This window comes from Malaclemys terrapin, chromosome 1 (genome assembly GCF_027887155.1).
Source record: "Malaclemys terrapin pileata isolate rMalTer1 chromosome 1, rMalTer1.hap1, whole genome shotgun sequence".
Lineage (NCBI taxonomy): Eukaryota > Metazoa > Chordata > Testudines > Emydidae > Malaclemys > Malaclemys terrapin.
This window is the reverse complement of record NC_071505.1, coordinates 194,363,805-194,386,636: the sequence shown is the minus strand read 5'-3', so window position 1 is coordinate 194,386,636 and position 22,832 is coordinate 194,363,805. Positions and strand designations below refer to the sequence as shown.

At 41.4% G+C, this 22,832-nt stretch overlaps 1 protein-coding gene across 1 annotated transcript in view; it reads left to right on the top strand.

Annotated features, from left to right (window-relative positions):
- DSCAM (DS cell adhesion molecule) overlaps positions 1-22,832 on the top strand; it is a 630,903-nt gene that overhangs the window by 581,722 nt on the left and 26,349 nt on the right. The window contains exons 28-31 of the mRNA XM_054049425.1: positions 5,963-5,993; positions 12,347-12,462; positions 15,655-15,804; positions 20,453-20,650. Coding sequence (XP_053905400.1) covers positions 5,963-5,993; positions 12,347-12,462; positions 15,655-15,804; positions 20,453-20,650 — 495 coding nt within the window. The remainder of the gene's footprint in view (positions 1-5,962; positions 5,994-12,346; positions 12,463-15,654; positions 15,805-20,452; positions 20,651-22,832) is intronic.

Below are 22,832 nucleotides of genomic sequence, written 5' to 3'. Positions count from 1 at the left end.
AGAACAGGACACAGTATTCCAATAGTAGTCACACCAGTGCCAAATACAGAAGTAATATAACCTGCCCACTCTTACTAAATATTCCTCTGTTCATACATCCAAAGATTCCATCAGCCGGTTTGGCCACAGCATCACACCGGGAGCTCATGTTATTCTAATTATCCAGCATGACCCCCAAATCTTTTTCAGAGACACTGCTTCCCAGGATAGAGTCCCCCATCCTGTAAATATACCCTGCAGTCTTTGTTCCTAGATGTCTGATCTTACATTTCACTGTATTGAAAAACATATTGTTTGCTTGCCTCCAGCTTACCAACTGATCCAGTTGGTATCAGTGACCTTTCCTTTTCATTATTTACCACTCCCTCAATTTTTGTGTCTTCTGCAGACTTTATCAGGAAAGATTTTATGTTTTCTTCCATGTCATTGATAAAAATTATTAAATAGTATAGGGCCAAGAGCTGGTCCTTACAGAACCCCACTACAGACACCTCTGTTTTGACAAGTCTGAATCTAAACTTTTCATTCCTGAATAGAAGTTGATATTTTGACTTTTCATCCCATTTCAGGATCAAAACAAATGTCAAAATATTTTTTACAGTTAAAGTTTGACATGGCCCTGACATCTTTTTCATAGATTGATGTCACTTGCAGTGCATTTTTCATAAGAGCATTCTTTCCATGATCTATATTTGGGGTTATGGTTATGATCTAGAATGGGGTTATGACTTCAGTTCTGCCCAGGCAAATTAAGCAACCTACCCAGTATTCTCTTCCTTCTAAAGCATTTTACTGATTGGTTTAAAATGTAGAGACAGCTAAAAAATTGTCTTCCTCCAATATCGCATGATGTATAATTTATTTATTTATTCAAGAACTCTCAGTACAGAGACACTACTTGGTTTTCAACCAGTTGTTTACCCAATTTTTCAGCCATATTGGCTGAGGCACTAGGAGGTCAAGTGATGCCTGAGGTCAATATATAGTAGAACCAAGGAAACTGCTGACTTTCACTCTTTTTCTGCTATTAATCTAGCCCCCACTGTTACTGAAACAGTATCTCCTTTGCTTTGAATTTCAGCTCTCTTTAATCCAAGCAAGAGATACCAGCACAGAATGATACCTGATACATGGCAAAGCCCAATTTAAAACTGCAGTACAGTTCTGATTTCCCCAGTCAACCCTAATGGGTTAAGAAATATAACTCGATTTCCCATTTTTCACATCCTGATGTAGTCATGCACCAGAAACCTTTCTAGCATGTACAGATAACATGCCAATGAGTGTGAAGTTCTGCTTCAGTTAATGTTTTGAACATATTGTTGTCTTATTGCAATTGGCACAGGTGTTTTTTACCAAATGTGTAAAGTATTCACAGACCTTATGAGTAACCCTTCCTGTAGTCTCGGTACATTAGTTTTCATTCAGTAAGTCACTGCCATGCACATGTAAGCTCTGTGCAGAGCATGGAAGGCACATATAGCCCTTGTGTGTTATGTTGTCTGAGGCAATGGACCAACTTGGGCAGTTGCTGTGCTAAATATTGGTCCTGCAGTTAAACTGCAGCATTTTCTCATTCAACGTTTTATGCAGCGTTGCATAGGGCTGCAGGTTTCCTTCTGGCAGTCTGGGTGAAATATGAGGAGATGCTCCCTTACACAAATGTTGTAAGGCCAGCTAAATCAGCATATGAATACCCTACCACATATTTGTGGTGATGAGAACATAAACTCGCTCCATTTTTTTTCCAGATACAGTGAGGAGCACAATATAGCTGAGCAGCAGCTGAGAATATCTGGAAAGAGGTTGCTTGAAACCAAGGGAAAAGGACACACGCGTGGGCATATTGATGCTGCATTGCATTTATTCCAGACAAGTGGCACTGGGTGATTCACAGTGTATTTGCTTTCTAGAGCCAATTGGACAGACTGCAATTTAAAAAAGGAGCAAACATTTAATGAAAAAACTTGTCCTTGGTTTCAACCAGCATTCTAGCTATCTGTAGTCTCACGGTAGGAACTATGAGTTGCTGATTTAAAGCTTCCTGCAGGGTAGAGGAGAGTTTTTATGTATCACAGCAATGTTATTAAGTCTGAGTTGTGGATAATATTTGGATCTGGTCTCTCCATCATCCCAGATATTGCTGTAACTTGTCAGCACCAAGAAACACAATTGAGAGCTGCAAGAAATCAGAACTTACTTTGCATCAATGGCTGCATTTTCTAGGCAATATAAACTTCATTTTCCCTTGTCTTTTGTACATAAAGACCTTGCCAAGTCCTTAAAAGTCAATGTTAAAACCATCATCGACTTCAGCTGGAAGCAGAAGCAGGCCCTTGGTTTGGTTTATAATTTTAAAAATATTGCTCTTGTTATTATGTAGCACCATTTGTATAAATTGTCAATCAACTGTTAACAGCAAAACCCGTTGATGTAAGAGAGAGAGAGGCTCAGTGGCACAGTGATTCAAATTAGATGGGGCATTTCAAGTGAAAAAGCCCCCTCTTCTCTCCGTCCCCCGCTATCTGCTCTTGCATTGCATAGGGAAAGAGAAGGTTAAAACTGAAAGAATGGAACGAGCAGAAGGGGAGAACAAACATTCAGCTACTTCAGTCAGAGTGAGGTATAAAACCCAACGTATATGGATAAGGTGGCTGGTGTCAAGATGTAGGGTATTGCAAATCCCTGTAGGATTTTAAAAGCAAAGAGAACCCATTTTGCATTATAGTCAAAGTTGAATAAAAATCCATTAAGAGTGAGGCATTAAGCTAGTGGTGATATGCTCCTGTCTCCTGGAACATGTGAATGGTTTGCCCATTGTTTCCTACATCTTTGGAAGTTTAGAAATGTGACATTTAAAAAGACCGTGTATGAAGAACTTGCAATACATGCAGTAGACCCCGGAGGTGATTAAGGAATGTAAAAGATTTCAGCAGAGGCAGGGAGAAGATAAAGACAAATTCTGCCAGTATCCTGTACATGCTGATAGATTTGCAAACAAGGAGACAAGGGAGAAAAAGGTAAATTAAGGGTTCCACATGACCAGTATTTGATAGAACAACTCCTTAAAAGCTTGAAACTTGAGATTTGTTTTCTTATCACATTTCTTTCCCTCTGTTGCACCTGCACACTGCTTTGTTGTTCTGGGATAGCTTGTGATCTCTGGACTCACAAGTTTTTAAATTACTTCATGTTTTGGATGTGGGGGGATGCACATCAGTCTTTCTTTTGTTAAAATGCCACAAAAATAATTATATTCGTTTTGCAAACAAATAGAAGAGGCAACATTGAAAGACAGACTTTGAGTCGACCAGCCTTCAAAAGGTTCACTTTTATCTGTTCTCTCTGTTGATAATGATACCCAGAAATGGCTTTATTTTAATAGTAGTTGCAGTGGTGCCTATGAGAATGTCTACACAGCATTGTAAGCTTGGGTCTGTGGGACCTGTGCCTGCAGACTCAGTGTTTCCAAGCCTGCACTTGAGCATCCACATTGCATTTGAAACCTGGGCTTCACAACCACGCTAGTGTATCCGTATTTCCCCGCTCAGATCTGAGTCAGAACTTCAGCTTCGGTGGGCATAGACGATGATATCCGAGAGTTCCTAGCGCTTTCGCCAACTGTAGTCACTCTCAGGCTTGGTTCATAGTGGGATGTGGGAGAACTTGTCTGTCTGTCCAGCTGGAGTACGCTGGAAGTGTTTTGAGTGGTTTTTGCCCATCAATATATCCAGCTGAGCCATTATGTATCTGCACACCCCCAAGAGCCAGAGCCATCAGCATGGATTCTAACCCAGTGGAAGAACTTCATCACCACATGCCGTCAGTCCTATTTCAGGAATCAGGCAGAGCATCTGCGAGATGCCGGTGGGCATTTCAATGTCAGTTTTTGGCCTGCTGAAGGCACCTCTCAGAGAGGGACACTCACATGCCAGTTACAACCCAGCTGATGCTGTTCATGCCTTAGCTGTAGACTCCTCATATGTAGATTGGTGCTTCTGGAGCAGGGCCATAAGCACAGACTGGTGAAATCACATCATCATGCGGACCTGGGATGATCTGCAGTGGCTCCAGAACTTTTGCATGAAGAAGCAGATGTTTCTGGAGGCTGGTGATCAGTTTACCCCAACCATCAGGTGCCAGGACACCCATGTAGAGGAGATCATATATGAGTCCAGATGCAGGTTGCTATAGCCATCTGGAAGCTGGCTATCCCAATCTGCTACAGGTCCCTGGCTATCCAGTCTGGAGTTGGCAAATTAGCTGTGGGGGTTGTCATGGCACAGGTTTGTGAAGTGATCAGGACTGTGATATACTCAGAGGTGGTGAGCATTACAATTGTTCCTGAAATAACTGCTGGCTTTGCACTGGGGCTGTTGATGGGACTCGTGCCTTCAATTTTCCCTCCTCAAGGAGCATATGAGCACATAAACAGAAAAGGGTATTTCTCTGTTGCTATGCAGTTCCAAGCAGGGATCAGCACTCCATTGTAGGAGACATTTACAAACAAATAACATAAAGTCACTCCCAGCCCCAGACAGTTTACAATCTAAAAATTAGATAATCTGTAGCAAATGAATAAACAGATAAAAGGAGCAGAAGGAGGGGAAGGGAGGGAGGCTACAGATGCAAATTGAGTTTGGATCTCTAGGAGGAAAAAAAACATAATCTTAGAAATTGGAAATTGGAAAACCTGTAAATAAATATTCATAATAAATAATATAAAAAGCTTCCTCTTTCTGAAATATATATTAACTGGGGAGCTAGCTAATCTCAAAGAGCCACCATGGACTTTTGTGAGAGGCAGGTGGGACAGTTTCTGAATACTGGATGTCAGATTGGATTGGGACTCCTGGGAGGAACAAGACCCAACGCACCCCATTTTCCTATCTGTCTGAACAGCCCTCCTCCATTGGCCTGGTCTCCCATGAGAACTGCTTTGTCCTTGCTGCCAGTTCCCAACTGCTGTCTGGAAGATGAAGTCCCTCAAAGAAGTCAGGCTGAGGATACAGCGAACCATTATGACAAAAGAAACTTCAAGGTGGTAGAGTCTCAGTGTGAGACTTAGTTCTTAGGGGATTACCGTGGAAAGTTTTAAAATAAGAATTAAAAACTAGTGGCTTGAAACACAAAAACAAGCACTCAAATGGACCTTTACTCCTGGTTGGAGCCCTATTGAAGTTGTGAGGGAATAAGGGTCCACCCACTGGGATAGTTTTGAATGACTGACTCTTATGGGAATAAGCTGCTACCTACTGATTTGTATGTAGGGCTCCCTCTGAACACAAAGGGGTAGCTCTGCATAATAGCTAATGGAATGGTGTGGATACCTGATAGTGACAAAAGAAGCTCAGCCTTTTGTGATCTTCCTTGGCCAATTCTCCAGGCAATTAGATTTGGTTTGGTGGTGCCTAGGTAGGGGATTGGTCATTCATGTCATGACCTGCTCCTATTCAGAGGTACCTGAAACTTTGTGAACTGCTTTAACTCATCTTGATTTCTTTTAAGCTAATTGTGTTGAAGAAGGGACAGTGCTAATGCTTTTATTAGGGCTGTTCTCGTTTTTATGTTGTCTCTCTCTTCTACTGAATTTCTTTAGCTTTTTCAAGTTAAATTCTATTCTGTTCTAAATTTAGTTTTCTTCAAAGTCAAGACGAACAGTTTGCAATAAAGCCTTTAATATGTTCCTGAGCATTTTCACTGCCACTGGAGAATTATACATGCTCTGTGTGTCAGAAAGATATATGATAGTCAAATGCAGTTTTAACAAAAATAAGGAGCTTTAGAGGCTATTATGTCTTGATGGCTGATCTGAGGAAAGAGAATAATCTCTAATAAATGGCTGGTCTGAATCTTCCACTCCTTAATAATCCATCTACCAAAAAACTTTCATTGTGGCACAAACATTAAAGTGTTAACTAGCTACTTATCGGGTACTAATATTTGCCCTGTTTTCTTCTAGATGCAAAGAGTTTGGCTGAAATGCTTATGAGGTAAGAATAATGTTTATTAATTCCAAATTTAATAATGTTTCTGGTTCAAGGGATTATATTCAAAATCATTCTTGGGAACAACTTAATTATTAAACCTTCCATTCCTGAATTCTTTGTATGTATGTGCCAAACACACCATTTTAGTGTCTCTTAGGAATGAGGACAGTGATTTCTAATGGTCCAGAGACAAGCAGAGTTCCACAGAAATCTGGCCAGTCACATGGTGCTGATTCACCTCTTTGTTTCCCCCATCATGTTAGAAGAGGCTGAAGATGCATTGAACACTTTCCTAATATTGGATGTGCATTTAAGCAGTTGCTGAACTTGCTTCAGGGATTTTATTCAATCAGTGAAAAGAGAGGTGATCAGTACAGTCATAAGTGGCAAAAAAGGTGACCTATGAGACAATATCTCTATTAAGATGTGAACCCCAATATAAAAAGGTTTGAGAACCCTTGGAGGTACTGGATTAAATTACAGAACATGTTTAGGTCCCTTTGGACATTTTGCCTGTTCACTGAAGTGTATTCATAATATGCATAAAGGGAATTGCTCTTCAGAGATCATCTTATTGAAGGCAATAAATGCCTGGAAGCACATATTTTAAAATACAATACACATACATACACACACACACGCACACACATATCATTGCTAGCTGATTATAAGTAGAGCTTTCTGAAAGTGGGGACAGTTTATTTATTATTTTGCTGTTTTGTTCTGAGTCATTTCACTATCCAGAACTATAATTCTTTTGTGAAATGACAACAAAATGACTTTTCTTGCAACAATAGCCTACAAATATGGAAATTTCATATTTTCAGTGTTTATTGGTTTGTCTGGAAAAAATGTTGAACTTTGAAACCATTGTGGGTTTTTGAAAATAGGACCATTTTGGTTCATATTAACTGAAAATCGTACTTATTTTTAAGAAAATAAAAACCTTCAGGATATCTGATGATTTGCCAGTTTGGACCATTTTCAAAAATTCAAACTCCCCCATCTCTGAGATTTTAGATTTCATTTGAATTTACGGCACACCTTAGTTATTAGACTATCTCTGTCTAGTGTGTTGGTGATACATAGGGTTAATCAGTTAACCTAGATTCAAATATAGACCCCCATCCCGCAAACACTTACATATCTGTAGAGTCCCACTGACTTCAGTAGTATTGCTTGTGTGGGTACAATTACATATGTGCATGTTTGCAGGATTGGAGCCCTCACTAACTGTAAGCGACAAGTAAAAATAATGTCAATAGAGTCATTCTTTGGTGTTTCTTCATCTCCCAAAAAACCCACATAGTTCAGCATATTTGGCAAGCCTCTGCTCAAAAGAGACCCAGAACTAACATAGCAGATCAGATCAAGTTGCATTGGCAAAAGTTTTAGTTTTAGTTTTAGTACAGCTATCATGTTACTTATCTGTAGTCATTTCTTCCAACCTTTAATTTTTGTGAGTATTGATAGTCATTCCTTCCCCCATCCCATTAAAAACCTGGTTGCTTGATTTAAAAAAATCTACTGCATATATATCTTTTAAAGATACAAATAACAGCAAACAATTATCAAAATAGGCATTTTGAAAAAAATATGTGATTTAGGACAGTTTCAAAAGTGACAGTTTCAAAAGTGATTTACGACAGTTTCAAAAGGTGCTCAACTTGTGGCACTTTCTGGCAGCCTGCTTTTCAGAGGGCGTGTGCACAGCACAGTCTGAAAAATCAGGCCCCTTGAAGGGTTACCTCAGATTGGGTAACCAAAAACTGAGGCTCCCAAAATGACTAGTTAACTTTTGAAAATTTAGGCCTTTTTTAGACAAAGGAGACAAAACCCCAATAATCCACAGTCACATATGTTAAATTTGTTGGTACATTATGAATAGGGGGGAGGGATAGCTCAGTGGTTTGAGCATTGGCCTGCAAAACCCAGGGTTGTGAGTTCAATCCTTGAGGGGGCCGCTTGGGGATCTGGGGCAAAATCAGTACTTGGTCCTGCTAGTGAAGGCAGGGGGCTGGACTCAATGACCTTTCAAGGTCCCTTCCAGTTCTAGGAGATGGGATATCTCCAAAAAAAAAAAAAAAAAGAATAAGATTTCTTTATATTATACCAAAACCTAGTATCCTATACAAATCTAGAAAGTCTAGAAATCTCCCTTGGGGATATTTGTGCCCCTGTGAGTGCATTTAAGAATAAAAAGGGTTAAGGATGGTGCTTTAGTCTTTGTGTTGAATGCCTTGGTTTGGTGTATTTAAGTCAGATCCCAGGGGAAGCTACGCAAGCCCCACTTATTAACAGTTTAATGAAAGTTGTATGATTTGCCCCTTGCACCTCAAATTAGTAACAGTTACTAGTATTTGAGCTCAGCTTGGTGATGTTTCCTTTGGCAGCAAGTTCCAGATAAATTCCTCTTAACTGTTCATCATTGATTAGCATAAGGAACTGGCTCATGTTTCTAATTCTGAGCATAGACTAAAATATACGTTGCCCCTGAAATCTCTAACCCAGCCTTCACATTTACAAAGGAATAGTTTTCCATACCTCTTTTGCATTAACCTACTTACTGACCTCAGCCCCAAAAATTAATGAAGAGTCATGACTGTTGGCCAAGCATCCAAAATTACCTTAGTTTTACATAGATGCCATATGTAATCCCTTTGTGTATAAATGGGTGTGTAAGATTCAACCCTGTTGTGAATGTACATATATTTTTAGTCATTCAATTGAGCGGGGGGTTAATGTCTAGAGCAGGGGTAGGCAACCTTTCAGAAGCGGTGTGCCGAGTCTTCATTTATTCACTTTAATTTAAGGTTTCGCATGCCAGTAATACATTTTAACGTTTTTTAGAAGGTCTCTCTCTATAAGTCTATATATAATATAACTAAACTATTGTTGTATGTAAAGTAAACAAGGTTTTCAAAATGTTTAAGAAGTTTCATTTAAAATTAAATTAAAATGCTGATCTTAAGCCGTCGGCCTGCTCAGCCTGCTGCGGGCCTGGGGTTCCATTCACTTAGGCCGGCAGCGGGCTGAGTGGAGCCTGCGGCCGGAACCCCGGCTGGCAAGAGGCTGGCAGCCAGAACCCCAGACTGGCAGCGGGCTGAGTGGGGCCGGGGGCTGGGACCCCAGACCGGCGGCGGGCTGAGCGGGGCCGGCACCCCAGACCATCAGCGGGCCAAGTGGCTCAGCCCGCTGCAGGTCTGGGGTTCCGTCTGCTGGCTTCTGCCAGCCAGGGTCCTGGCTGCCGGCCCCACTCAGCCCGCTGCCGGTCTGGGGTCCTGGCTGCTGGCCCCTTGCCAGCTGGGGTCCCAGTCGCCGGCCCCGCTCAGCCCGCTGCCAACCTGGTGCTCAAGGTGGGGATGTGGAGGGTGCAAGAGTCAGGGCAGGGGGTGTGGGGGGGTTGGGGATGTGTGGGGAGTGCAGGAGTCAGGGCAGGGGCATGGAGGTGCTGGGTATGTGTGGAGGATGCAGGAGTCAGGGCAGAGGGCTGGGGGCATGTGAGGGGGTACAGGAGTCAGGGCATGGAGTGTGGGGGAGATGCAGGGAGTTGGGGTGCAAGGGGGTGCAGAGGTCAGGGCAGAGGGCTGGGGGCATGTGAGAGGGTGCAGGAGTCAGGGCATGGGGTGTGAGGGGGCTGGGTATGTGTGGAGGGTGCAGGAATCAGGGATGGGGTCGTGGGGGGTGATGCAGGGGGCTGGAGTGCAAAGGGGGTGCAGGGGTCGGGGCAGACGGCTGGTATCAAGGGAGTGCTCCCAGCCCCCTGCCCTGAGCAGCTCACGGCAGGAGGCTGGAGGGATACGCCCCACTCCTACCCCCTTTCCCCACCTCCTTACTGGTCTGAGCAGCGAGGGCGCTGGAGCTGCTCTTCCCCCCTCCCTCGCCAGGGCCATCGGTGGCAGGGAGGGAGAGGAGGCTGGGTTCCACGCAGCACGCTGGGGGAAGAGGCTGGGGAGGGGGAAGCTTGGCTGCCGGCGGAGACTGCCGTACAGCAGCAGCCGGCAGGAGCAAGCTTGCTTCTGTCCCCTGCTCCCGCCAGAGAGAGCGGTAGGTGGGGGGCGGAGAAGAGCGGGCTGGGCTGGGCAGGATTTTTAATGGCACGCTGCTGCCTGCTGTTCGGCAGCGGGCTGAGCGGGACCCCGGGAGGCAGAAGCGTGCCATTAAAAATCGGTTCGCATGCCGTCTTTGGCACGCGTGCCATAGGTTGCCGACCCCTGGTCTAGATCAATTATTCAAAATGATGTTCATCTCTTTAATCAGTTTTGAACAAACTTTAACACATCATGCATTTCACTTGCTTAAAAAGCAAACAAACAAAAATATGTATCCATAGTCATTAAATGAGGTATGTTATGTACATGCCATCACAATGTCTAGGGAGCTAATTAGCAACCTTGAGACAAATTTAAGGCTTTTGATCAGTAGAGTCTCTTTTTTTTATCATTTCAGAGTAATTACAATGTAAGTAAATTATATTTTTCCTGTTAGGGAAGTAGTCTCTGGAATCCTTATCTATGAGATTATAATCCAGGGATCGGCAGCCTGTGGCACGTGGCCCATCAGGGAAAGCTGCTGGCAGGCCGGGATGGTTTGTTTACCTGCAGCGTCTGCAGGTTTGGCCGATCGCAGCTCCCACTGGCCATGGTTCACTGTTCCAGTCCAACGGGGACTGCGGGAAGCAGCGGCCAGCACATCCCTTGGCCCACACCACTTCCTGCAGCCCCCATTGGCCTGGAATGGTGAATCATGGCCAGTGGGAGCTGCAATTGGCCGAACTTCCTGACACTGCAGGTAAACAAACTGTCCTACCCTGCCAGCGGATTTCCCTGATGGGCCGCGTGCCAAAGGTTGCTGATTCCTGTTATAATCCCTTGATGATAATAGCCTGGATTTTCTAATGTCGAAGACCCAGTCACTAGAGTGGGTTGGGAATTTTTCAACAATTTTTTTTGGTTGGAAAATACCAATTCTTTGAAAAAAAACATCTATTCATGGAGACAAATCAGTTTTAATAAGAGGGTTTCTCATCTCCAGGATAGAATTTTGATAGAGAGAGAAAGAGAGACTTTTGTGAAGAAGGCTTCTTGTGGGTGAGGTCATGGTGGATTGTCCATCGCTGACAATTTTAAAATCAAGATTGGGTGTTTTTCTAAAAGAGCTGCTCTAGGTATTATTTTGGGGAAGTTCTATAGCCATACAAGAGGTCAGACTAGATGATCACAATGGTCCCTTCAGATCTTAGAATCTAGGAAGAGTCTATGAACCTCACAGGGTTGTTGTGAGAATAAACTCATTAAATACTGTTGATAGGGGCCATAATTCCTAAGATAGAGTGGGGAAAAGACTAGAAAAGTCGAATCTGGCAGATATGTCCTAGCTCAGTTCTGGTGGTCCCATTGGATCTGTTGGTTTTAGAGGCATAACTGCTGCCCATTTTGTGAGGGGAAGAAATTCCTCTTACAAAATGATTCATGGAAAACAAGGGGGTCCGTATGGAGAGTTCCTTCCTTCCGTTCACCATTTCCATGGAAAGGGGTGAATAGGTCCTTGGATTTTAGTGTAATATGGAGGATTTTACCGCAATTTCTGTATTGCATATGATTACGCTGCTCAGTTTTATTACCCATTTTCATTTACTTATTAGTAGATGGCTCATTCTCAGAGTAATTTTCTGGTACACAGACTTTAAAATTGTTATAGCTTGTGTGAGGATACAATAGTCCTGTTCTAAAATACCAAATCCAATGAAAGGAGTTAATCCATGAATGCTAACAAGGTTTATAATTTCTTACTACTGCAATGTCAACAGAACTCAAGTCTTCACTTTTCCTTATGCAATTCATTATTATTAATGGAATTTCTAATGAATGTTTGATTGATTTCTTAACTTACCAATTCTTATGATATTCTGGATTTAAATCATTGCTGAAAATTACTTAATATGAGAAATTTATATAAGACACCATCTTCCCACTGACCTGTTTGGTCAGCTGAAGGGTTCATTAGTCAAATCTTAGAAATGCAAAAAAATGGCAGTTTTATAACTGTTTCCATCAGTTTCAATATTGAACAGGTACATCGAAAAGATTTAATAAGGGCTTTCGATAGATAAACCACTGAATAATGGCAGACTCAGTCCCTTGCCCGCACCTATTTTTTCTCATCTCCCTACCACATACTTTAAATTAATACCACCTATTTGCTTCAAAGTACAAAGAAAGAAAATAAAATGTATGAGAATTTTGGTGACTATGGTAATTTTATTAGCTTAAGTTGAACGGATTCTTAAAAAGGAAATATTTAAGTATCTTTTCATATGGGGGGTGTTTTCATGTTTGTCTCTCTTTTGTGCTTAGTAAGAACACCAGGACCTCAGATACACTTAACAAGCAGCAGCAGACGCTGAGGATGCACATAGATATTCCCAGAGCTCAGCTTCTGATTGAAGAAAGGGACACAATGGAGACCATTGGTAAAATGTCAATGCATTTATGTTGCTTTATATAATACATGTTTTTGGTGGACTTTGCACTGCATCCTTTACACATAAAAAGGGCTAGGGTCCTAATTTACAGGATAATTTGTCACGGTTGAAAAGTGAATTGAAGCCTTTTCTACATATGAATCATTTTGAGCTTTAAGGAACCCTAGCAAATTTAAAGTAGGAGTAGGGCAGCAAAAAGTGAAGTGTTCCATTCTGACATTTTCAACATGAAAACTTTAATTTTCCATTTTAAAATGATTTTTTTGTTTTGAAATTTTAATTTGTTTATTATAAAAGAGGTTATTTTTAAAAGGTTGAAATTAAAACAAAACATTTCAAAATTACTGAAATAAAATGTTTTGATTGACCCAATCTGAAATTTTTTTCAGACTATCTGCTTGTGAAATGAAAAGAACTACTTCATGGAGGATAGGTCCAACAATGGCTATTAGCCAGGATGGGCAGGGATGGTGTTCCTAGCCTCTGTTTGCCAGAAGCTGGCAGTGGGCGGTAGGGGATGGATCACTTGATGATTACCTGTTCTGTTCATTCCCTCTGGGGCACCTGGCATTGGCCACTGTCAGAAGACAGGATAATGGGCTATTTGGGCCTTTGGTCTGACTCAGCCTGGCCATTCTTATGTTTGAGATTTCAATTTTTTGCCCCAAATTTGGGACAAGAAAAAAAATTAAAAAATCTCTACAACTTTTGCAGGTCTAGAAAATTGTTTCCCACCCAAATCTACATAAAACTATGTAATTATATATCTATCTAGCTATAGCAAAAGTTATTCTGTATTTTGCTACATTGAATAAATAAGGAAAAAAATGAGATTAATTAAAACTGGGACCCTGAAGCTGAAATCTTTTACATTTCAGAAGGTTGGATACCAAATCTCCTGGAACCAGAATCACCACTGTCATTCTGGTTTCAGGTCAAAAGTCATAAATAACTTATGTTATGCCTGGGATGCATCTGAAATCTCACAAAAACAGCAATTTCCCTATGAGTTCATCCCCAAATGGCTGAAAGCTCGCAAAAACAACTGATCTAATGAGTGTCTTGCTATACAAAATAGCAGGGCTCTCACAGAGGGAGCTGATGTTGCCAGATTTTTACCATTTTGGACAAAAAGCAGTCTAAAGCAAACTTGAAGCTAGCTTAAGTTAGTGGGGAGAGATAGCTCAGTGGTTTGAGCATTGGTCTGCTAAACCCAGGGTTGTGAATTCCCTCCTTGAGGGGGCTAGTTAGGGATCTAGAGCAAAAATCTGTCCGGGGATTGGTCCTGCTTTGAGCCGGGGGTTGGACTAGATGACCTCCTGAGGTCCTGTCCAACCCTGATATTCTATGATTAAGTGGTCAGCAGAGGATTCCACTTGTATAGAGGAATCCTCCAGTGATATAGAGCATATGTAGTGGTCACATTTAGGATGTGGTCAGAGGGGAGGGGAACAGTGGAGCCAGCAGGTATAATGTAGCTTAGTTCTGAGGGTCCTACTCAGTCCCAGAATTGGAGAAGAATGAGCTAACTTTGTCCCATCACATCCTGGGCCAGGCTAGCTTGATTTGGCTGGACCAGAGGATTCAGCCCTTTCTCTGTTTCACAGTTTATAAGGTTGCTTTGAAGATGAGATCCACACATCACCTGCAACATGGACATTTTTGTTTCCAGCTTTATGTTTCCAAAGTTCATTTTTGTGCTGCAATCTTTTGTGAAAGAGATTTCACTCTTGAGTTATAGTAGTTGGGCAGTTGAGTTATAGTAGGGGGTTTATAATGGAAATGCCATTAGTTCCTTAACTACAGCAATGTGATCGGTGCCACAGTAATAGACTGTGCGGCACAAAGCAGTAATAGTAAGCCAGCACTTTGACAGGATTTCACATAGGCTTTGGCAGGTTTTATTCATGACCAGACTAAGAGCTCCTCTTTTGCAAGGGACCGCGTAATTTGGTTTCATAACGTTCATTCTATTTAGGGCCTTTTTTGGGCAAAAAATGCCAGTTATGTTACTGTGCAGAATTGTTCACATTAATGTTCTCTTGTCAGTTGAAAAAAACAAAACAAAAAACAATTGTTAGAAGCAGTGGATCAGCCACAGCTGATAGGTAAATTCACAGAAACACCATTGCTGGCAGTCCCTTTAGAAATGCATTAAAAAGCTATACGTTCTATGAGAGCAGGAATTCCCCATGGTTTTCATTGCTATTAAGAATAGAGGAAAAAGACTGTAATAATGTAAAAATAAAATCTGGAGTCTGAGACCAAGTAAACACTAAGCATACAAATGTAGTTGTTCTGCAAGCGTGAAGTCAATGGAAGATTTACCATTGATTATAGTGGGGGCAGGAAGGGACTTATTATTAAATCTTGTATGATTGAGTGGGCATCATACTCTGCATTCTGTATAGCTTCTTTAAAAAAAAACAGCACTGTGATCACAATTGTAAAGAAAAAAGCTACTAGCTGCCACAGGACCAACTGCTCCCCCACGTAGTGGATTCACAAGTGTTTCTTTCTCCCCTACTCGGCCTGAGGTCTAATTCCCTCCCGTACCTCACTCCACCAATCCTGCTGTGCCGATAGGAAGAAGCCTCCATGCAGCTGTACGTGGAGTCAGCTCTGCTGCAGGAACTTTGCAACATAAGGAAGAGGCAAGATTTGGCCCAGGGGCTCCAGACCACAAAAGCATTTATGCATGTGCATAACTGTAAGCACAAGATTTGTCCCACCAACTTCTGCAAGAGTGTTCAAATGCTAAAGCAAGCTCATAAGCACTTTGCTGGATGAAGGCCCTAATGCTGCAATATTTTTGTTCTGGTGCTGCAGAGGCGAAGCTAGCCAGAAGAGAGAGCACAAGTGAGCTACCAATCTCCTTTCAACATCACAGATACAATCACTTATGCTAATGACAAACATGAAGGGCCTGGGGGGACCAGTGTTTACAAAATGGAAAAAGTCCAAGTACTTAAGGCAAAAGATTGTTACAGGCAATAGAGAGTTTCTAAATTTTAGGATACACAAAAAGCCTATCTGTGTCCCTTAAAGTCATCATATCTCAAATGAAGGCCCACAGGCAATACTCATTTCTTTAGTTTTGTGTAAACTTGAGGACTTAAACTATTTTTAAGGATCAACAAAAATGTGATTATTTTAATATTCATTTTCTATTGCTTATAGATGACAGATCAACAGTGTTATTAACTGATGCTGATTTTGGAGAGACATCTAAACAGAAGTCATTGACAGTTACTCATACAGTACATTACCAGTCTGTCTCACAAGCTACTGGACCATTGGTTGATGTTTCTGATGCCCGGCCAGGAACAAGTGAGTATAAAAGAGACTATATTATCTATAGCAGATATCATTACCACAGTATTTATATTATCATGGTATTTCCTTTATTTAGAATGTAGTGCGGAAACTATTTTGTGCAGCAGGAAATAGTCTCTTTACAATTGGACTCACTGTAAAAGTGGTACATATTAAGGTTAATACAGTAAAAGTTTCTTTTGCATGTTAAAATGTAGATGTAATTTAAGGTAATTCAGACCTGAATATTCCTCAAAGGAAATTTATGCTGCATTTTAGCATCTAGACTCTATTGAGTAAATGTTTTTAGTGGATTTTCATAGCTAATAGGTATTTATTTCTCAGCAATCAATCTTTATTTCATTTCTCAATTAACTGTGATTGTTCCTAATGTTCTAGGATACGAGAAATACATTTTCTGATTACTGCATTTTTGAAAATTTACATTTCTAGTTACTATATTAAATCCATTTCCCCAGCTATATCCATGCTGAGATCATCTTACAATGATTTAAACAAAATGAATAAATGTACTATTACACTACATTCTTCCTAAACTCAGTTATAAATGTGTTCCCTATCGGTATAATTGAAAAAGTTTCATTAAATCTAAGGAATACTTATTAGATAGTAATATGGTGTAATGTGGCATACTTGAAGTATAGAAACAATTCCTAGGATGTATAGAAATACAAAGATCAAATACTGTCATTGATGTTTATTAAATTGAAGAATCAAGATTATGAGAATGAACAATATAATAGAACACTGCATTGGTTTAAAATCTAACTATCTTTAATGCTGCAAGATCCTGCACTCCAAAAGTACTTGTCTTTCCTAGAGATGATTAGAGGCTGGACAACACCCCAGAATACTTACACTTTCCATCCCTTATCTCCTCCAAATCAAAGCCCATTGAAGTCCATGGAAATACTGTTACTTAAAATGGGCTTTTAATCAAGCCCAATAGTCTGGTTCACATGCACCCCAGCAAGTGTGGTGGGAAATGTGTAAAATATATTTATTGTGCATTTTAATATTCCTTGAATATTTGAAAGTAACACTGTGCACCATAGATGCTGGAACTAGGGATGCTGGGGATGCTCCCGCACCCCCAGGCTTGAAGTGGTTTCCATCGTATACAGGGCTTACAGTTTGGTTCAAGGGCTGTACCCCCTCTATGCAAATTGTTCCAGCACCCCTACTGTGCGCAGGACCGGTCTTAGAATTTTGAGTAGTTTCCCACATTTAACTGACTCATTTAAATGAATTTGAGGGGCTCAAGGATATGCAATTGTCAGCCTTCTCTGCTGCAAGGGAAGAACAGCCCAGCTGTTTGTGCTGAGGCCCAGGAATAGCTACTAGCATTTAAACAGATTTGTTGAAGTAACAATTCTCCAAACAAGCTGGAAGTCTGAGATTGCCAATCCCCCTCAATGCAGAGACCATCCATCCATCAGACTCCATATATGAGATTGCAAAAAGTCTGTTTCATCATCCTTTTTTAAGTTGTAACACAATTGTTGTTCAAAATCTAAACTTTTATTCAGAAGACAAAAGTTGGGTACAACTGTTGCCGTGTCCACAATCCAAATGGGCTCTGCTAGGGCCTTCATTCCATTTGTTCTGTCTCCTTTTGGAAGTCTAGTGATTAGACTCTTCTGTTCCTTGCATTCAAGGAGCATAAAGTCTAGGATTATAGCTGGCACCTGCATAGTTGCACAGAAGGAGGAAAGTTTCTTGCACTTTTTACCCATGCTGCTCACCTGCACTGGGACAGTCACAGTCTGGAGTGAAATCTTGGCCCCATTGAAGTCAATGGCAGAACTTACACTGACTTTAATAAGGCCATAATTTCACCTTTGATCTTTTAAAGTTCATGCATGTTTCTAGATATTCTAAGACTAAGTCTGGGAAATGGACTCAAATAAAATTCAGGAGATTTAGGTCATGTCTTCGTGATGACTTTTATACCTCAAAAAACAGAGGGTCCTACATGACTTGCGTGGATTTCAAAGATCCACTGGCATTTTTCTTTGTAAGAGCAGTTCCAATATCCTTGGCCAAAATTTGTCCTCTGCCCAATGCTGTGCTATGTGTTGTGTACTGTTGGTGGTTGCCCTCTCCTGCTAGAGATGATTGTGTTTCAGTGGTGCACTGTGTATATACTTCACAATAGGTTGTAAAGGGCTTTGGGATCCTTCAGGATGAAAGGTTCTGAAAACATGGACAATTGTTTATTTATTAGTGATATTCTGGGCTAGCTGAGATCTTCTAAACAGTATAGCTACCAAATGCCAGTCAAGGAATAGCTACTCATGTCCCAGCTCTGGGAACACTGCTAAATGGCAAAGAACTATGTTGCAGCCCAAGCCTGAACATCTACACTGCAAATAAACAGCCCCTTAGCCCGAGCCCTCAAGCCCGAATCAACTGGCACAGGCCTGCCACCAGTGTCTAATTGCAGAGTGCAGCTGTTAGACACGGGGAATTTGTGGATGGCATCTTCCACACACACCCACTGCCTCTTGGATTTCACGTCTGCAGAGGATGTGAGTTACCCTTACAAAGCAACACCGGAGAATAAGGAGGCACAAGGAACCGCCTTGCTCCCCACTCCTGACCATCCAAATACTGATATCACAATTCATAGTACTAGGGGAGAGCAGCAACAGTGGACAGACAGGAATGGGGAATGATCAGAGGCAAAGCTCTGTCCCTCCATCCAGCAGACCTCAGCTGTCACAAAGGAGGAAGAAATCTGCTAATGGTGTAGTAATTTCACAGTTCCCAGCACCCCCCTCTACTGCCCTCTTCAGTCTGCTTCTGAAGTGGCGCAGCTATGCACCATGCCTTGCTCAGGGTAGATTGAAAATTTACAATCTAGTCTCTTAATAATTTCCAACATTAACCTGTTATCTTTTCATAGCTAGATACTAGCCATCTAACTATTGTCCTTGTTCTAAAGAGCAGGCGTGATACAGTGTTTATCGATGGCATTGAGTTTGTATTTTTGTTTTGCTTTGGAGGAGGATCTGAACAGAAGGTCAAACAGGCATGGCCATTTTGTATTTATAAATAACCTGCACCTTTGAAGTAACACACTGTAAATGCTTCATAGGGAATGTTGATTCAGAAACAATGTCCAAGTCAGTATCTAGTGATGGTTTATCCTTCAACCCATTCCTGTTCAAATCTCCCACTCCTAAGTGATAGAACAGCCTTACCATTTGAATGTCAAAGAGCACTGTTTAATTCTTTTACTCACCATAGAAGCTTCAAAAGACAAATCTTTCCCTGATGGTTTAGTCACTTTCCATTTGCCAGTTAAAGATTTTTCTTTTCCCTTTGGCTTATGATTAAGGCCCTACCAAATTCATACCCGTGCAAATTGCATCACAGACCGTTAAATCTGGTGTCCCACATGAAATCTGGTCTTTTCTGTACTTTTACTCCATACTATACGGTAAACGTATACAAAAGTACACCCTTACTTCTGTGCTGCTGATGACGGCAGTGCTGCCTTCAGAGCTGGGCACCCGGCCAGCTGTTGCACCTCTCCAGCCACCCAGCTCTGAAAACAGCGTAGAAGGAAGGGTGGCAATACCATGACCCCCCCACACACAATCGTTTGTGAACCCCTTGTCGGTCAGAACCCCCAGTTAGAGAAACACCGAGTCTTAAGGGCTTTACATGTTTATATTTTGTTACAACACTGTGAAATTTAAGATTTAAATTTCTGAAACCATGAAATTCAAAAAATGTTAAATGCTATGACCATGAAATTTAGGAAAATGGACTGTGAATTTGGTAGGGCCCTACATCTGACGAAAAACAAGCCTTGTTTTTGTACCAGTGCTACTAATGATGTCAACAAAGCCTAAGCAGTCAATTTTGGCAGATAGCTTACTTGTACTCCCTTGGAAGGATGGATGGATTGTCTCTGGAGCAGCAAAGTATAAAATATTTTAGGCCCTACATAAATAGTTGATTTTTTTTTTTTAATTTCTAAGGAAGAATTGGGGTGATTTTATTTTTTTCAGACACTGTAAGAATCTTTATGGATAAATTTACCATCAGAACTTGGAGGATTTTAAGATTTGCCATGTATTCAGCAACCTGGTAGCAGCCCTTTAGCATGCATGATCAATAACATACTAGCCCAAATGTAAACTAATAAATAAATAATACACACATAGGGTTTTGGTAGTGAGTAATACTGTTGTATGTTAACATCAACCAAGATCCCTAGAATAAGAAATGTGATAATATAATCTCTTAGCCATTTGTAATCTTTTCATTTATATTTTATAAATTTGTGGTCGGGGGGAGTTATTATGATTTATATGAAGTGATAATGAGTAAAGTAGAGTTACATGGCAGTAGGGAACTGTTTGAATCCCTTTACCTGTTCATTCCCAGACTGTTTAACATTTGTGATTGTATAAACATGTAGAATTTCTGTGAAGAAAATGTCCTAATTTGGGGATGTACTCACTGCACTTCGCTGAAACACATTTTCATCCTTAACTCCTTTTTGTCAGTTTTTGTTTTTAACAATACCTCAGTCACCACTTCATTTCAGTTATTCTGCTGGTGATTTTTCATTGACTAATGAAGAACTTAATGGCAAAGTTGGTCAATCTCTGTTTGTCAATCACAGATCCTACTACAAGAAGGAATGCAAAAACTGGGCCCACAGCTCGCAACAGGTACGCTAGTCAATGGACTCTCAACAGACCCCATCCCACTATATCAGCCCACACCCTCACCACAGATTGGAGGCTGCCAACACCCAGAGCTGCAGGATCAGTAGACAAGGAAAGTGACAGCTACAGTGTCAGCCCCTCACAGGATACAGGTATAATGTTATTTGCAGAATTCCCCTCTGAAGACAGGACTAGCATAACTGGAGTAGTATTCACTGCATGAGATTTACCATGGTCGCTGCTGGGATTAAGAGTTTTCTTTTCTTTTTAAAGCATTTTAAAAACGTACCTTCTAACTGCAACTGCTCCTGGGTTATACTACCATTTATGATAACAGGCATTGTGTACGTGACTTCCTATGCCGAAAATGTACTCCAAAATCTTTTTGATGGTTCTGTGGGTAATTTTTCTGGTCACTGAAACGATGTACTTCCTGAGTTCTAAGGGACAGGTATGAGAATTTGCTTCATGAAATGGCACCAGCCAGGAAGTGGCAGTATTAGCCCTGGGAAAATGGAGTCAAAACTGGAATGGTTTTAAGGTTTGAGCTACTATAAGGTAAGTCGTTTCCAGTGGTGTAATTTGCTCATAGGGGGAATGCCCAGCTTTCAGGACCAATCCAGTACTCAATAACATCAATGGGCGTTGGACAAAGCCCTTATTTTCTTTGGAAGCAACTGTATCTATAACTAATGAGAAGGAGGAACCTGAAGATGCAATTCTTCACTCAATCTTAATATTAGCCTTGTTGTGTCCCAGTTAAAATGCAGTTGTGAGATTGAAAAGTGAAGCTGATTTTCTTTTTCCTCTATACTGAACAAGAGATGAAGAAATGTACAGCCTTAAATGAGTTACATCATGTGATCAGGGAAACACTCACACAGCAGCTCCAAAGATAGGTTAAAAAACAAAAAAACAAGGAAAATGTTTGTTTTGAGGCATATCACTGACAAAGGAGGTGACTCCCTGCCTAGCTCAAGGCTGGCTAGAAGCAACTGCTTGTAATCCCTTGGGGTTTAGACAGGGGTGAAAGTAACTTAACAGACTTACCGGTACGCAGGGTGGCCAGGGTCCTAAGCGGGGGGGGGGGGGTGGCTCTGGGCCCCCAGAAGGGGCAGGGCCTCACGTGGAAGGGGCGGGGCTGGCCAGACTCCCCCAGCCAGCTCTTCAGCACTGCCCAGCCCGTGCTGCACGAGGCTTCGGTGGTGATTTAAAGAGCCCAGGGCTCCGCCCGCTGGCATGGAAGCAGTAGCAGCAGTGGCGTCCGGAAGCCCCAGGCCCTTTAAATTGCCGCAGGAGCCCGGGGTAGCCACGGCGGTGGCCGGGAGCCCCAGGCCTTTTAAATCATCGGGCCCCGGGGCAGCTGCCCCTTTTGCCCCCCACCATCAAGGGCCCTGCTGGTCTGGTCGGCTGTGTACTGGCGGCCACCTTCTTACTGGTACACCATACCATACCTTACCAGCTTACTTTCACCTCTGGGTTTAGAGTGGTTACACAGGAAAGTCTCAAAACAGTCAGGCCCCAGAAGAGAAAACCATCCAAAGCAGTATACACAAATAGCTTTTCACTAAATAGAAATATGAGGGTTTTTTTAAAAAAAATCCAGTTATTCTCTGAGTAAGAAAAAGCAGACATCAGCCTTGCCTTGATCTAAAAACGTTTGGCGCAAGATTTTCAAAAATATATTCCTAAAGATAGTTCCTTAAATCCATATTTAGAGACCTAAATATGCAGCTTGATTTTCAGAAGTGCTGAGCACTCCATATCGTCCATTGACTTCCACTGGGCTACTCAGAGTAGTAAGCACTGTGCCCAGTAATATTTGTAGGACTAAGCTGTTAGCTTTTAAGAATGGACAACTTCCTTCTAAATATCTTTTAAAATCTACCCTCTGCTTACATATGCTATCCAACATTAATATCAGGAACTTCCTATGGGCTGTGCTTTTGTCATTGTAAGGTACATCGTTAAATCAAATTATGTGAAATTTACATGACTATGTGGATAGATACATAAAAATAAAAAGACTTATAAAACTTATTCAATTAAGAATCAAGGTACATTTACTTTGCTATAAAAAGATTTATGCATATCTAAGTCAGTGGAATATATTTTTTATTCTTCAAAGGGAAGGTTGGGCCCTAATAATGTACAAATTAAATCTAAAAAAGTGCAATGGTGGGCTGCCCTAATGGCTCATGGATATTGCTGTGCAAAGCTGCATGAAAATCCAGGTGCCTCTCTCTTGGGCTGTCAGGAAGTAGAAGAGTTGAGGAAGGCAGTGTGTCCATCTTGGTTAAAGAGAGAGTACTTCATGTTGCCCATCAGACATGC